This window comes from Lutjanus erythropterus, chromosome 8 (assembly GCF_056507025.1).
Source record: "Lutjanus erythropterus isolate fLutEry1 chromosome 8, fLutEry1.hap2, whole genome shotgun sequence".
Classification (NCBI taxonomy): Eukaryota; Metazoa; Chordata; class Actinopteri; order Lutjaniformes; family Lutjanidae; genus Lutjanus; species Lutjanus erythropterus.
In genome coordinates this window covers 21,067,989-21,084,358 of record NC_139324.1, presented here as the reverse complement: position 1 = coordinate 21,084,358, position 16,370 = coordinate 21,067,989, and the positions used below count along the sequence as shown (strand labels likewise).

The 16,370-nt window shown below is 38.1% G+C and overlaps 1 protein-coding gene across 2 annotated transcripts in view; it reads left to right on the top strand.

Moving 5' to 3' along the window:
- The window catches only part of dachd (dachshund d), a 134,393-nt gene extending 126,237 nt beyond the window's left edge, over positions 1–8,156 (top strand). For both annotated transcript variants that reach the window (XM_084724873.1, XM_084724874.1), the window contains exons 10-11: positions 472–540; positions 6,533–8,156. In XM_084724873.1, the coding sequence (XP_084580999.1) occupies positions 472–540; positions 6,533–6,570 (107 nt within the window). In that variant the 3' untranslated portion in view covers positions 6,571–8,156. The remainder of the gene's footprint in view (positions 1–471; positions 541–6,532) is intronic.
- Positions 8,157–16,370: the final 8,214 nt, after the last annotated feature.

Here is a 16,370-nt window from a genome sequence, read left to right as displayed (position 1 = left end):
GTTTAGGTGTTGCATGCAAACCATGATGGGCTCATAAAATCTGATTTATTGCCAGAGTTTAAACCAGTCAGAAAGTGTCATTTTAATATGTCAGTGAATAATGCAGACTTTTGTTTCATACATAAAATCTGTCAAATCAAATCTGCATTTGTAGTGACTGTAGTGTGTCTGCCACCAGCAGTGCAAAAATATGACGAGTACAATTTTACCTATTTAAGCAAACTTTTGAATGCAGAGGCGCAGTTTTAATGGTTAAATATCAAATCAAGGATGTGAGTATCCTTTTTCGCACTCCTGATAATAATCGCACAGAGAAGACCAATTCATCCGACACACACACTCACTTACATGCAGTGCAGACACGGCTTGAAGGCTCAGCCTCTTGTTTTGAATGAACGATGCTGTGAAACTGGCATTGTGATAGGTGGATGTCAGGGATGTTTAACGGCGGTGATCCCTCTCTTCTCGCAGACTCTCTGACCCCTGAGATGGAGAGTGACCGCAGCAGTGGAAGAACAGATGCTGAAAGGACAATACAAGGTACAGGGGCTCAGATGAGACAATAAATCTCTCTCTCTTTCTCTGGCTCTCACTCTTGCTCTCTTTCTCCCCCCCTCAACCCCCCACCCCGCTTCCTCTCTCACTCGCACACACACACTGCTTCAGTTTATGAACATTAGTGTTTCTGTGCCTGCTGTTCAGGCATACAGCTCACCATCTGGGCCACAGCACTAGGTCAAGATCATTGGTTTTCTGCAGAAATAATATTGTTCTTTTACTTGACTTTTAGTGGCTGCGATGCTTTCCGGAAACAGATCGTTGTTGGAACAAAACTCTGCACAATCAAGTAGATAAAACAGTGAAACAACTAAGCTAAGGAAGGTCGCAGAGACAGAATGAAAGAAGCGGTTTGTTTACAGCTCAGGAAGCATTAATGAGTCATAAAACCACAAAAAGCAGTGGAATCCCCCCTTTGATAGTAATAAACGGGGCAAATCAATCCATTTTATGAATAAGCCTTGTACATTTTTAATGGTTTGTTTGTTTGTTAGCCTTGGGGGTGCAGTATGTGTTTGGGGAAGGGCGCTCCAGTGATAACCTCTGTAGACTGTCTGCTATCTGTGTTTACCCAGATACAAGACACCTTGCAGAGGTTGAATATCCTCATTATTACTCGAACGTCTTCCTTTAATACGCCTCAGCTGCGTCTGCTCAGAACCGCCCTTATCAGTGGGAGAGGTCCCAATTTATCCGGGGAAAACGCTCCGTGTAATTTGCTGTGAAAAGTGGAAAATATTCATCTTTGTGTGCAAGAATAAGTTCGGTCCCTTTTAACTCTTTAATGTTTGATTAGTCTACTTGAACTGATATTTTGTGAAAGGGCAGAAAGAAAAGAAAATGTACTAAGCGAAATGATGACTCCTCCTTAATTAAATGTCATTCAGTCACTGCGGGGAAACAGTTTGATGTCCAAAAAAGGAAATCCATATGTCATCATTTAAATACAAAGATAACTTCCAGATACAGCGTAATTATAGCCCCCTATTTCATACCAAATTAGTATATTTAGCCACTTTAATTTCTTTACACTTATATGAAGAGCTGGCCCTTTTGTAGTGTAATTGTATCAAATTGAATGCGTTAAAGCTTTGCTCTTATAGTGACAGCAGCCATTGTCCTGCTTAAATGTATAGTCTGGGTTGAAACGAAACAGATTTTGTCTTTCTTAGATGTTTTTTCTGTATGCAGGCATTGAGCATGCATTTTCTGCAGTCTCTCAATCACTCTGATCATTGCCTTGAAGAGTGGAATGAAGGAGGAAACTGAATAACAGGCTGCATTTTGTGTTTTTGTTCAATTAGAGAAGCATTTGTCTGCCACCCATGTCTCCTCTGCTCTACTCTGCGAGCCTCGCTGTATAATTAACCTCAAATGGCAAAAAATGATGTTGATAAATTACACAAGCAGAAGGGGAAAAAACAAGCCTATCACTCGCATGAAAGCCGAGAGAAATGTGTGGGTATATTCTCAACTCCAAACTAAGGGAGGCGAATGGAGAGAGGAGGGGGGGTAAAAATAATGAGGGCATAATTTTAGAGAACTAATTATTTCTATTTGTCTTTTGTCACACTTCTCTAATTCTGCGATATTAACACAGTCTGTGTTTATTAATTGCTTTTACAGTGTTTTGAATCGGGTCCAAGAGGGAACGTGGCTCTTTTCACAGGCAGGCAAGCTACTGGGACTGTACCTCGCCAGTACTGCCTGGCAACGGTGCACATGTGAATATCTTCCCCCAGTATCTTCTCTGGTTCCCTGCCGCTTCCCACTCGATGTGTTCGGCAAGTTTACACGACCCTGTGCACAGAGATAAAGTTCTTTGTTGCAAGATTAAACATCAAAACAGTTAAAGTGAAATTAAAATTAAATGAATGAATGTCACTGAAGCAAAAAAGACTGTAATTAATGGATCCCTTAATTGTCTTCATAAAATATTTGCATGGGCATAATTTGCATAATTTACATGTATTAATTAATCTTTCAAAGGAATTTTATGCTGAGAGAAGCCAAAAATTCCCTTTGTTTTATTTAGCATCTAATGAAATATTTATTCTCTTTAATGAACTTTTCATCTTGATTTGAATATAAAAATACTAAAGTTTTAACATATTTTAATGAGACAGTCTTTCATAGAACAATGTGTCAAGACGTCACCAGTTTTTCCAGTCGTGTATGTAAAGCAGATGTTTCAACATTTGCTCTCATATGTGAATCGGGGAGATTTGCTTATCAGTCCTCCTCACTCATTCCCCGTCTTTCATGATGATCTGATGTATTAGGAGCAAATCGCTGCAACATTTAACCTCCTCTATCAAATGTCATCATAATCAAATCGACTTTGTTTTCATTAACACCCCTATAAACTGCTCTGACTGTGAAGCAGGACGGGCAGGTAGACAGACTGTGAGGTGAGCGTGTGATGTCTCATCTGCTCTTGTTATGAAAGGCGTGAGTGTGGGTATCAAGTTGTGTATCCCGGCGCTCTCACACTCTCACCGCTCTCCGGCCCCCTCCTCGGCTGTCTGTTCTCTGTAACGCTGCATTCATGCTGTAATGACTTTTACACAGAACTCGCTGGTTGTTGCTTGAATAGAGGCAGCCAGAGTGCAATGCCTTTGAGACCTACGGCAGTCCTGGGTAATTAGCCTGTGTGTTTGTACGCCACCCAGCCCCCCTCCCCCTCCTCAACACACATACTGTAAACACACACACAACAAGCCTTTGTTGTCTCCACTCTTCATGCACAACAATACATAAAACACAAACTAGAAGGGTATAGGAATAGTAATTGATAGAATATTGATAATGTAATGACTGCAGATTTTAAATTTATCTAAATTCCTCTTGGTAAAATTATGCCCCACCAGAAAAAGAAAAACAGATCAGTATTACTTTGTAACCTGAGAAGTTTCTTGTTATAACACAATGTTTTTCATTTTATATTAAGATATTTTCTATTTATTACAGCTCACAAACAAGAAAATGTATTTGTTAAAAACAGGGTTCAATATAAGTCTTTTTTGGGTCAATATTTACTTGCCCCTGTACAAATAGTTTTATCAGTGGCAAATAAAGACTTACACGAATTGTCATGTTTAACATAAGGGCTGCAACATCTACAAAATGTCAGAAAATACTGAAAAATGCAGTTCAAGGTGATGTCTTTAAATGTCTTGTTTTGTTTTGTCAGCCCCAAACCCAAAGATATTCAGTTTAGTATGATAACAAACGAAGAAAAGAGGGAAATATTTGACAATTTTGAGAGGTTAAAAACAGCATTTTCTGCCATTTTGCATGAAAAATTACTTTTAACAATTGATCAGTTATCAAAATAGTTTAACAGTTTAATTCTTGTTTACCACTTTCCCAGTCAGGCGAGTGATTTACCAGATTTACTTGCCTGACATGGCATTGAACTTGCCCCAGGCAAGCAGGCAAACCTTATTGTTGAGCCCTGTATAACAATATATTATTTATCTTGCCATAACATGATGTTTTGTTGATGATGTTTCAGTGATTTAACATGATAACATATTGTTCTAACAAGATGTTTTTCATGTTATAACAAGATATTATCACATTATTACTACCTACAAACTCATCATGTTATTATAACAAACTATTCTTGTCATAACAATACACATTTTTTACATTGTTTATCTGGTTATAATGTTAAACATTCAATGTTTTAATGTGTTAACTTGTTTGTTATGACATGATATAGTGATATAAGTTATCATATTATAAGAAAAAGATTAAGTTTCCTGTTATAACGTCATAAGTTTGTATGTCGTAATAACATTGAATTATCTTGTTATAACATCAAAATAATTTTATTATATGAAAAACATAATTAAACTTTGAGCATTTATAACAATAAACATGTCTTGTTATAACATAATACTGATCTGGGTTTTGTTGCTTTGTTTTGTTTTTTCTTACCCTTCCATATAAAATAAGAAAAAAATGTTTTTTAATTATAGTAAATAAAACATGATGCTTAAAGTACGATTGCCTGCAGATGTGAATGCACTTTCAGGCAATGCAAGCAGACGTATTCTCCATGTCTCTGTGCGATAGGAGTCAAGCGTCGTCTCTGATGTCCTGCGCGGCTCGTGTCATGTCCAACAACTTGCACTGCTAAATGTCTTTGTGTGCGTTTCTCTTTAACATTGAATTATTTAGGCGCACTGCCATAGAGAGGTGTGCTTTTTTAAAGGCATTACAGTAGCATACTCCGGCAGAGGCATTGTGAAGGTAATAAACGTCAAACATGCTCCTGAGCTGTGCCTAACAGATGCTTTTACCAGCTCAGCGTCAGAGCAGCACTGCTCGCTCAGGCGGACACTCAGACAAGAGTGTTTCGCTAGAAATGGACAAAGCTCGTTAGGTTGGAGGTGTCTGGAGATAACGCGGCAGAGGAATGTCTGCCGTTTTCAATAAACACTATTTCCATGCAGGAAATGTCACTTAGAGAGCGCTCTACATCACGAGTGCAGTATTATGTTCAAACAGGCGTATCAGTAGAGATGTCTTAAACACATGTGGCATCCAATTCTGATGCCTGGAGTGTGGCTATCATAGCTACTTTTACAGTGTGTGCTCTGTTGGTAATAAAATATGCATGTAACAGTGTAATTATATTTATGTGTCCTGACTGATGCACTGTGTGTATTGATCTTAAATACAAAGGTAAAAGTATTTTGATTATTCCTTATTGTAGTTCTACCTGACACCAACAAGATGCTCCATTAAATGATGAAGGTTTGATACAAGTACAGTGGAAACTGCTCACAGGGGTCACAGCTACAGTGATCAACCACCTCTGTGCATCACAAAGCTTAGAATAGAATTATGCGTATACAAATACTGTCTAAATAACTCATTTAAATAGTCCACTTACAGTGTTGGGTCTTTTCCTACATGAAAACGTGTATATATTTACTTTAGGGCCGCACCTAGTGATTATTTTGTAGATGATTAATGATCATTTTTTCAATTAGTCAGCTGATCTCATCACTAATGCAGCAGTTATTCAAAAAAACTATTTTTATCACTCGATTAATATAACAATTCATTTGCCCAAAATAAAAACTTATCTTATTATTCCAATATTTTATTTGATCATTGTCCTGAACAATGGACACATAAAGCACACGATCACTGTGTCAAGCCTTTCCCCAAAGTGTACAAAAAGTATTTTTACTTGAAGTACTTGACTTAAAATTTTAAATGGTCATGACATGGATTTATTTCATCGCTGGGGTAAATGTGAGTGAAGATAATCACTGGCAAATGTACTTTTTGCATCAGTGTGGGACAAGAAAATGAACTGAAACTCCAGGCTACAGACTGTAACAACAGACTATAACAACAGTCTGTAACGTCAGTTGTAGCCATTTTCTCACTTATGCATGGCCGTTAATGTTATACTTATACTTATACTTACTTATATAAGATGCAGCACCGAAATTACGCTAAGCTATATTTTATATACAGTACTATACTGTATTGTCATGTATTTGAATTAAACACAGTACAATACTTCAGTTTATAGGCTATAGTACATAGAAAAGCATAACATAGCAATATATTCAATCAGTCGCACCAATGTCACTTTAATTCATATAATATTACAAATGTCAATTAGATAGTAATCTGTATTAGAAATAAAGAAAATTAAAAATAATGAACATTGTGATCAGACAGACAGATCACTATAAGCGGTTTCCACTGTGATAAATTAAATGACTGTACATGATATTAAATCACATTTGTCATGGTTGCTAACTTTAATCTTATCCCTAAATCGTTTTCTAAATCCATAGTAACACTTGCAAAATTGAAAGACTCGAGGGCAACATTTTGAAGTAACATCTCATCAACAACATCACATCCTGAATAGTGCATTTGCGTCAGCAGGATGTTAGCTGTTGGCTAATTCTTGGCTCCTGTGTGTCCTCTGTTGCAGATGGAAGACTGTTCCTGAAAACCACAGTGATGTACTGATAAGGCCACGAGGAGCTGGAGGAAATAAAAATTTCAGAAAAAAGAAAAAAAAAGAAAGAAAGAAAGAAAAGAAAACCCATGAAGATTCTCAAGAGCCCTTATCCAGGCTGATTTAGTAGAGGGAAAAAGTCAAGCTGCTTGTAGGAGTTCAATGGAAATGCTGTGTTCACCCAAATGCTGGAGGAGGTTGTGTCTGAATGTAGGATAAGAAGTCTTTTTCTCACAGAGGCCAACATTAAATAGTTTGATGAAGCAGGTTTTTGACATAGCGGTTTGGCCAGCGTGAAGGATAAACACATATATTGAGCACAGTAAAAATGTACCTGTGGTACACCGTTGGTAATAACTCATAAATTCTCAGCACTGAAGATTTTTATACTGTATCTCAGCCAGCGAGAAAGCTTCGAAAAAGAAATCTGACTGAAGTTTTGTTTTGTATTTCAAATTGGATTTTGAGACGCTAAAAATGACATGTGGAGATGAACCTTGTGAAGAAAAAAAAAATGTGAATCGATCCATGTGTTCATCAAAAGAGAAGGCTGATGTTTGATTTTCATGTTTTCTAAATTAGATGACAATACAATCAAGTTTCCTTTTTACCATTGTTGTATATACAAGATCTGATGATCTGATGATAATGATAGGAAAACTCACTCTATCGAACCCGAGTGGATTGATAAGGTATGTGTATATAACGTTAAGAGGTATTGTGTATGCAGTAGAGCTATTAGGCAAACAATACCACCATTTATATAAACCTACAGTTTTGTTTTGTTCTATTTCTGAGCCATCATTCTTTCCTATAGCTGCCATTTTGGTGAGAAAGCATGCAGGCATGTAAATGTTTGTCCTGGAATTATGATATTTAATAAATCCTATATTGTGCTGAACAAATACTAGGGTTGACTCACTCAAGCCCAGATGATTTTGAAAACATAATTATCAAACATTTCACTTTCAAAATGAAGACTTTTGCTGTCAATAGTACTGTAATCTTTGTAACAGAGGTAATATTTCTTGGAATTTACTGTACATTTTTTGTCATGAGACACATTCAAAATCAGCACCTCTCAATGCTTTTTTTTAAAAAAAAGAAAAGATCCAGACTAATTATGGTCACGTGTCAGCTTGAGAAACAATCAGTCATGACACAACTTTTTGAAAACTGAATGCCATTACATTGCTCAAATCCCTGTTGAACCTACACAAACACACTTTTCTTTGTTTTAGAGTGTTTCATGATATCCCGATGAGAAAAAAAAAAACTCATAATATAAGTTATAATTTTCCTGTTTCTTTCCCTAAAGACTTTTGAATTTCGGTGCTGAAACACCTGTGTATATTCTCTAGACATAAGCTGATGTCAGTCCTTTAACTGCAAAACAGTTTAGACCTTATGTGTTACAATCAGGAGAGGAGGAGGAGGAGGAGGAGGTGGAGGAAGAGTCTCCCATGTTCACAATGTGTTGTTCTTTTTGTTCTCAATGGAGTGTCTAGGTCTGTTGTCACTGATAACTTATATAGCTTCTCGAATCATCTCTTCATTGTACTTCAAATTCAAATAAAGTTAACATGTTGATGATAAACTATGTGAGTTAACTATGTTGCCCGAGGTCTCGCACTTCTGTTGACAAGTCACACACTGATCTGTCCATCAGCTCAATACAGGAAAGGTCACCAACACGTCAACATGCAGATCGTCACCACTGAGACAGCCAAACATCACACGATGATCTGATACAGATGTAAGCGAGTTTTGGGGGCAGCTCCTTCATGATTCTGAATCGTGGCATTTTCGTGAAGGAGAGGGTTGGGGCCACGTGACAAAATTATTTTAGTTAAGGCCATGTGAAAAATTTGAGTTCTGACCATAAAGTCAAAATTCTGAGAAAAGTCAGAATTCTGAGGGAAAACAAAGCCAGATTTCTGAGATAAAAGTCAGACTTCTGGGTTTAAGATCAGAATTCTGATTTCAAAGTCAGAATTATGAGAAAAATTACAAATTTCAGAGAGAAGAAAAAACACATTTCTGAGAAAAAAAAGAAAAGAGAAACCAGACCTCTGAGTTTAAAGTCTGAATTCTGAGGGAAAAAAACTCAGACTTATGAATTTAAAGTCAGAAATCTGAGAAAAATCAGAGTCCTGAGAAAAACATGAAAATCTAAATTCTGAGAAAAAAGTCACACTCTTGAGTTTAAAGTCAGAATAAAGTCAGACTTCTGAGTTTAAATTCAGAATTCTCCGTTTAAATTCAGAAAAAACAAGTCAGAAATTTGATCTCAGAATTTACACTCAAGGCTCAAATAAATTTCACATGGCCATAATCCTCTTCCATATTTTTGAGACCTTTACAATCAGTCCTCAGTCTTTTAACTAATTTCTATGTATTATGAATGGCCTAAAAAATGCAGGCATATTGTGCCGTAGAAAAATAATGAGCATATTGTTCTTCACTTTGTATGGCAGTAAAAACAAAAACAAAAAAAAAAGAATGAGTAATCAAATTATGAGGATTATCTCGTGTACGTTTTCCTTTCTTTTCACTGAGTGTGGAAGCAAGTGTGTTTGCGTGTGTGTACCCTTTGCATGTGTGAGCGTGCATTTTTTTAAAAATGCGTAGGCTAATCCTAGATCAACTCTGTAAATGAGTGTGTGAACGAGCTCACTGTAAATAAATTATTTCATGTGTACTTTCGAGTGTATGACACTAATTCACAATACATCACCATAAAATAAACAACACTCCTTTAACCAGTTGTACGTGCTGTAGGGTCGTGCATCATAATATACTCTTTATATAACACTTAAACCTTGAGGGAGATGAAGAAAATTAGATTTCTTAGTTAAGAAATTATACTGCTCTTCTTTTAATGTTTTTTTAATGCATTTGCTGAATTATTCTGTTGTAAATGTTGACATTGCTAGTTTTTATGGCACCTCATACATTTTTCTTGTGCATGTTTTTAATGATAATTTGCAGTGACCGTTCTCGGGTGACACTATTTGTTTTCCTCTCAAGACACAGCAGTTATCCACAGGGATCATTTCAGACCAACTGTAACAGGTACAGCTCTTAAAACGCATAAAAAAATATGAAATCGACATTGAGAGACAAATTTCTCTAGTAAGCAATTCTGAGTGAAATGTGTTGACACAGCATGCTTGGGCCCATTCCCATTTTGCATGCTTTTTAAAGCATGGCCGTAACACAGCCACAGAGATGAATAATTGACTGATTGCTGCATAATTCAATGCTGCATTGTAAAAATTCAAGGCCTGAAATATTTCAAGCTTTTCTTCGTTTTTTTTTTATATTAAAAATGAGGTTAAAGTTTCAATCAACCTTGAAAGAACAATATGACACACAATGGGCAATCAATCATGAAACCGTGCTTCTCGTTGAGTTCAGACTCACACTGACTCTTCAAACTTGAGCTCACTCTGGAGTGAAAGAAACTCTGACATCATGTCCACTTTATCCATTTAATGACTCAATCCTTCCTTCCTTTTTGCTGCAGTGGAGGATTCACTCCACTCGCCTCCAATGAGCTTGTGAGACGTGGGCTGTTCACAGCTATTACTCAGATATTCTGTTTATTTCTCTATCTGATGCCTTTTTCTGCACTGGCATCTGAGAGGAGAGGCCCTGCAGCTACATGTTTCATATCACTGCACATTTTGTAATAAATTCAATTCAGTACAAATATGACCATGAGGCACGGAGACTTTAAATACCAAATGTGCATTATAGCTGTGTTGTTACATTTCACTTCACTGTAGTGTGGAAAGCACAGCGCCGATTGCATATTCAAAGCCGTGTGAGTTGTGTGCTTTATCTACTTGGCTTGACGTGGAGATGTGCTCATGAAGACATCATCCAGATGTGATTATTCCGCATGATCCTGCCTCTTATTTTGCTGTTGGTTTGCCTAACGTCACTTTGCACAATTTGCCGTTGTTGTTTTTGCGCTTGCTTGACCAGCTGAAGAAACATGTTTATCTTGACAGAATTGTTTTACACTCAAACTGATAAAAAAAAGTTTCAGATGAAGTTGTATTTATACTTCGGCACAGGACTGTCATCTGCATTGTTAACCCCGACTGAGCTAATTCTTTGCTCATCATCAGGACCAGGAGATGACCATTTAGTGAAAGCAGTGGTATTGCATGTCTCTTGATAACTCAGCGGTGCCCTGAGTCTGTGGAGAGACATTAGGAAGGTGCAGGCTGATCGTCTGAAAGATAGGACTAATGTCACCTAATCAGATAGGCCATTATGTATTAGTGAAACTACAAAACAGTTTTATCTGACAAGGGCCAGGCCACATTACCTAAATTAACATTTTGCAAGCGTGAACATGGAAGACCACAGAGGCGAGGGGAGGGCTAGGACTGCGGCCTGCGCTTAGACATTCGGCAGTAATTATTAATTTATGATTGTCTCTGGTCTTAATGAAAATGAAAGCCAGGAAAGAGAACAGGGAGGGATAATGTGGCGTGAAATTGAGTTTCATTTGTACAGGGTCCACCTTTTAACTCTGCGCTTCTAAGGCGGAAATGGAGCCGAGCGCTTCCCCCTCTCTCTCTAGAGAATGCATTTCACTGTTTTGCTTTCTTTTTTTTTTTTTTTATCATGCTCTCTCTCTCCTTTCAGTCAAAGCATGTTCATATCCTCTCATCCTTTTGTGATATTTGGGGCCAACACGGCCTTTAACATCTCCATTACTCTCATAAGGCCTTTTCAAAATGACACAAGGCTCTTTGATGTCTGATAACTATGTCAACAAGTTTCTTGAATGGAAATGTCTCCGCACTGTGCTTCTTTAATGTCAACAAGGCAGCGCAGAAAGGTCTCGGTCCAGGTTGGCATGAGATGGGGAGAAGGCAGAGGGAAAGGTAGATTGATTTACACAAGATTGTATGAAGTATAAAACCTTGCTGATATAATACAAGACAGATTTTGTCTTGATGCACACAGATACTGCTGATGCTGATCTTTGTGGACTGTGACATGCCTATTTAAGGCTCACCTTTGTGAAATACAGAAGTGATAATGTGATTTAATTGAAGGCCCACACTTGTGCTAAACTGAAGTGATAATGGTTTAACAGCAGGGAGGATGGAGGTGATAAGGGTACAAACATGCAGAGATGATGGGCATTGGATAATTTATAGATTATTTCAGAATGATTTAATTCAACAGTTATCCTAAATCTTTAATTTTGGTCACAATTAGCCTGTTCATAACAATTATTTTAAGTTTGCAAAGGAATAGCTTCTCAAGTCCAGCTTGTTCCACTTTTACAAGTGCCAGAAACTTTAGGAGATGCCAGCAGTACATAGTAAAATCAATACAACGTTTATGTCCTTTTTTCAGCAATGCCATGGTGGGTAATCACCAGGCATTGTGTTAATTGTTACACAATGCGTAACCAATTTTCTTTTGGCCACATGGGGTCAGCGAAAACAAGCTGTAAAAACAACAATGACGTGACAGTGAGTCGAGTCCTGCAGCAAACTGTAAGGGTTTATTTCACAGTAATGGCCCACTCACTGCACATTATCCCACTTATTGCACAGCTACTTATTAAAATCAATATATTTTTTAAATTATTTGACTGCTTCCGCCAAGTGCTCCAGAGTCTATGATCTGAACTGCATCCATAGCAACTGTCTTTTATTCATTCTTTTAGTCTCTGCTATTCAGAAATAACAGTCCGTAGAATGCTGTAATTGCCCAGTTAGAAAACAAGTATTTGACAAAGCTGTATAATAAACAATATCACCTTTTAAGTTGATATGGCAAAATTGCTTGTAGGCAAATGCATATGACTTGCGCACAGACTCATCTGAAGATGTGTTTCTGGCCACCTTAGAAATTTACCTTCATTATTAACTCTCTTTTCACTCTGTTTTTGGTCACCACCAACTCCTGGTGGAAAGACCTGGAATTTTAGCTCCTAAATGTTGTGTTTATCAGCTAGTTGCTGACTTTGTCTGTTGTTTGCTGTTGAGTAGATAACATACATGTCTTTTTTTTTTTAAATTGGTAGTTGACAGTAAAGAGTGGTGAAAGTGAACCAAAACAGTACAGCTGCATCCCAGAAAACCCAAACAGTGAGCTGTTGCACAACCGTTAAATACTGTTAGCTAACATTATATTAGCGGCTATATACAAACACTACCATAAGATACTGTTAGCAAATACTACCATTAGCTATTGATGGTGATCACCACTGTTAATTACCATTAGTTACCATAAGTGTAAGTGTGAAAAGTGAAAAGGTCAGTTTAACAGTCATCCTAAATTTAGAAGTTTCTTTTTAAAGATTTTGAGAAGTTAGGATCCTTGTGTAATACATTTCCTGTCTTAGAGCAGGATAGAAACTATTCATCTGTATTGGCTTTTCTCACAGATCAGGCTTTAACTCAAATAACCATGGCAACGAAAAAGTTAAGCTTGGATCTGCAAGTCAGAAAGTGTTTGTATATACATATTTTCATTTTCATTACATTTATTCATGTATACAATTACTACTGGGACAATGTCTGACACCACAGTGAACTACATTAAAAGAACTGTTATAACATAAACTTACATAACTTTTACAATAGTCTTATTTACCTAAGATCTTTTTAAGTAGCCACTTTAGGTCCAGATACATCAGTGCAATATTAGACGCTTCAGATCTGAAGTGGTGTCTGTAAGCTTTCGCAAAATTACTCACAGAGTTTCCAAATCACCAGGGTTGGTTTATATTAAGTCAATTACATTTTTACAATTGTGAGCGAGGGATGGTTAATTTAGTTTGACCCAAGAGCCCCCGACACTCCCCCAGATAGCAGATGGATGAGACGAGTGACCACAGGCGTGAGGGAGTGTGTGTCTGAGTGTGTGTGAGCCCACTGGATTAGTCTTCATTTGGTGCCTCTGTCATAAGGGAGGGAAGACTGAACACTGTGTGGCAGAGCAAAGAAAACACACAGGGTCAGTCGAACACACACAAACACAAGCGTGCGCCATTAACCTCCCCCCCAGCTCATCAACTTTATTTTGCAATCTTCCCTCAGAACCATTAGAATACCCTGAAGAAATGACTTTCCAATTAAAGGGGATCTAGAAGAAGAGGGTTTTTTCTTTTCTTTTTTTTATCTCCGGCTCCTGGAGTTCTTTATTCCAATAATTTAAATTGGAATTGATTTTTCAATTTACCCGCTGACTGCTACGGACACAGAGCGCAGGGCCACATAGAGCTACGTTCCCAGAATATTTGTCATGACAGCGCGCTACATGTAAATTTGCACAGGCCTCCTAAATAGTAATATATTTCCTCCTGTGAGAACGAGCATGCAGGATAACACATTTAGGCCTTGTGTATGTGATTAGAACTTCAGGTATTTATTTGTAATTTTATGTGGTGTTCTGTGGGTAAATTATTTTGATTTTCCTCTAATAGGTCCATGCGGATTAGCCAAGTGAGCCATTTTATTAGTTTTGGAAATAAACATGTTAAAGTTCAGGGGGTCCTATTACTAAAACTTCCTAACTTTCAGATCCTATCTGTTTGGTAACAATGGAGCCATTATAGATGAACAGTCAATATTCCTGTTTGTCCTAACTTAAGATAGGAAATGTGTATTATGCCACCCTCAAACAGAACTCATGGGAATCCACACAGATGACTCATGTAGTCGTGGCTGTCAGAAGATTTGTGTTGTGAATACCAGGGGCGGGGGGTGGGAGAGGTGGGTGGGTGGAGGACACGACCCCCTTTGAAGGCAGCATTTCACAAGCAGTCTAATGTCACAAAATGAAATCATTGATCTTTGAGTCTGTGAAAAGCAAATTCAGAGTTTTTCATGACATGATAGGTAACAGGTGCTAAAAACACAGAAGAGGAAAGAAGAAGAAAAACAATGTAGCACTTTGACCATTAAACTCTTGTTCACAGTATCTGTGTTCTGTCCTGCAAAGTCCTGCAAACCAAGTCAAGAATGTCACCAGCCCCCCCCACCCTCCATAACAGCATTTACAAATGTACCTCCAGTGACTCTCTCAGTCCAAATCAGTTATTGCTCACTTTATTCCAACAACCAGACACTAAAGAAAAAAAAAAAACCCATCCTGTTTGAAATTGAGAGTATGAACTTTGATTCTCCAGTGAGTTGTTGGTCTCTTTTCTCTGGCTGTATTCGCTCAAAAATGTCTGCACAAGTACAGTGAAGCTGCTAGATGCAGCATCCGTGTTTAGGATATAGTAGTATTTGATACTTGAGACTTGAGTGGACACGCCCCCAGCATTTCAAAGCAGAGAAAAGTGCAAATTTTTTCATGATCTTGAAACCTGCTTTTGCATACTCAGTGATTTTCTTACTCATCCAAATTCGGTTGGATGGTTAAAAACATCCATTTCTGTGGTGTTACAAACTGTAACATTAGTGTTGATAAGCAAATATGTAGGATTGCCTAACCTGAGATCTTGGATTTGCCTCTGTTAGACCAAATCCTATCTTAGACTCTTCCTATCTTAAAGCTACAACAAGGAGTTTTTAACTGGTTATGAAGAACATCTTAATTTATTACTGGTGCCTGTATATGACCTACATAAGCAAACAAGACCATCCCTGAGAAGATCAGCTATTTTTATATAGTTATTCTTAATGCCTGTCACAGGTCGGATCCTCCTTGAAATCAGATGAAACAAGCCTGTGTTTATATTTTCCCAGCCAAAGTTACAATGAATACTGCATTAGCCAGGAAGGAAGGAAGCAGGAGGAGATTTTTATTCAGATAATTTTATTTCTGACATTCATAATGGTGGAAACCAACAAAATATGAAAGTTCCTTGTAGTAGCTTTAACTTAAGTCTTAAGTTTATGTAATATGACAACAGAGTCATAATCTGTGCTCTTTCTTTTTATCAGACAGACTGCCTGTAGATTTAGTGTTTATGGGCTTCCCTGCACTCAAAACCATCACTCAGGCCAAACTTCACTATTACAGAGCATTTCCCACATGGTCTGAGCGCAGGAGGAAACAGTAGTCTGTCTCAGGCAGGGAGCTAGGGCCTCACATGTTTAGGTTTGACAAACTATGCCTATGAACTCCGCAACAACAGCAGCTCCAGCTGCGTTCTAATGAGCATTTATTGTGTCTCTACTACAGTGAGCGCTTTGCAGAGCCTGCTTCAAAGCCAACCGGATTCTACTCGAGCTGTTTTACAGATGCGTCTAGAAATCCGAGGCCGTTCTTCTGTGGACGAATGGTTCTGTCTTTTGCTCCTGACAGCTGCGCGGGCTTGTTGTTCGCTCTCTCCTGAGTTGTTTTAATAAAGTTGTGCTGCAGGAGTAGTGAGAGAAGATTAATGGACGCACAGGAAGTGTGGCAGTTGTGAGAGGATGCAGGACAGAGCGGGCCAGCAGCCATCTGTTCCCTCTCCTTTACAGCTCTCTTAATGGAGAAGCAAACCAAACAACATGGATCTGAGCCCTGCAGACAGACACACATGCACACACACGCACACACACGCACACCTCAGATGCACACAGCTAAACACAAAACATCACTTTATGTGACAGAGATGAGAGCTAGGCTTTTGTCATTGTATTCCCCCTTGTTGGATGCGTGTGTGCACATGCTTGCGTGTGTGTATATGTCTGTGTGTGTGTGTGTGTGTGCTTTTTTCTACCTTTCAGCGAAATAAAGTTGGGTGTGAGCCATGGCTGTGAGATTTAGATGAAAGACACAGCCTGGATGGAACGTGATTAAGAGATATGTTCTTGAGGCAAAACAGGACTTG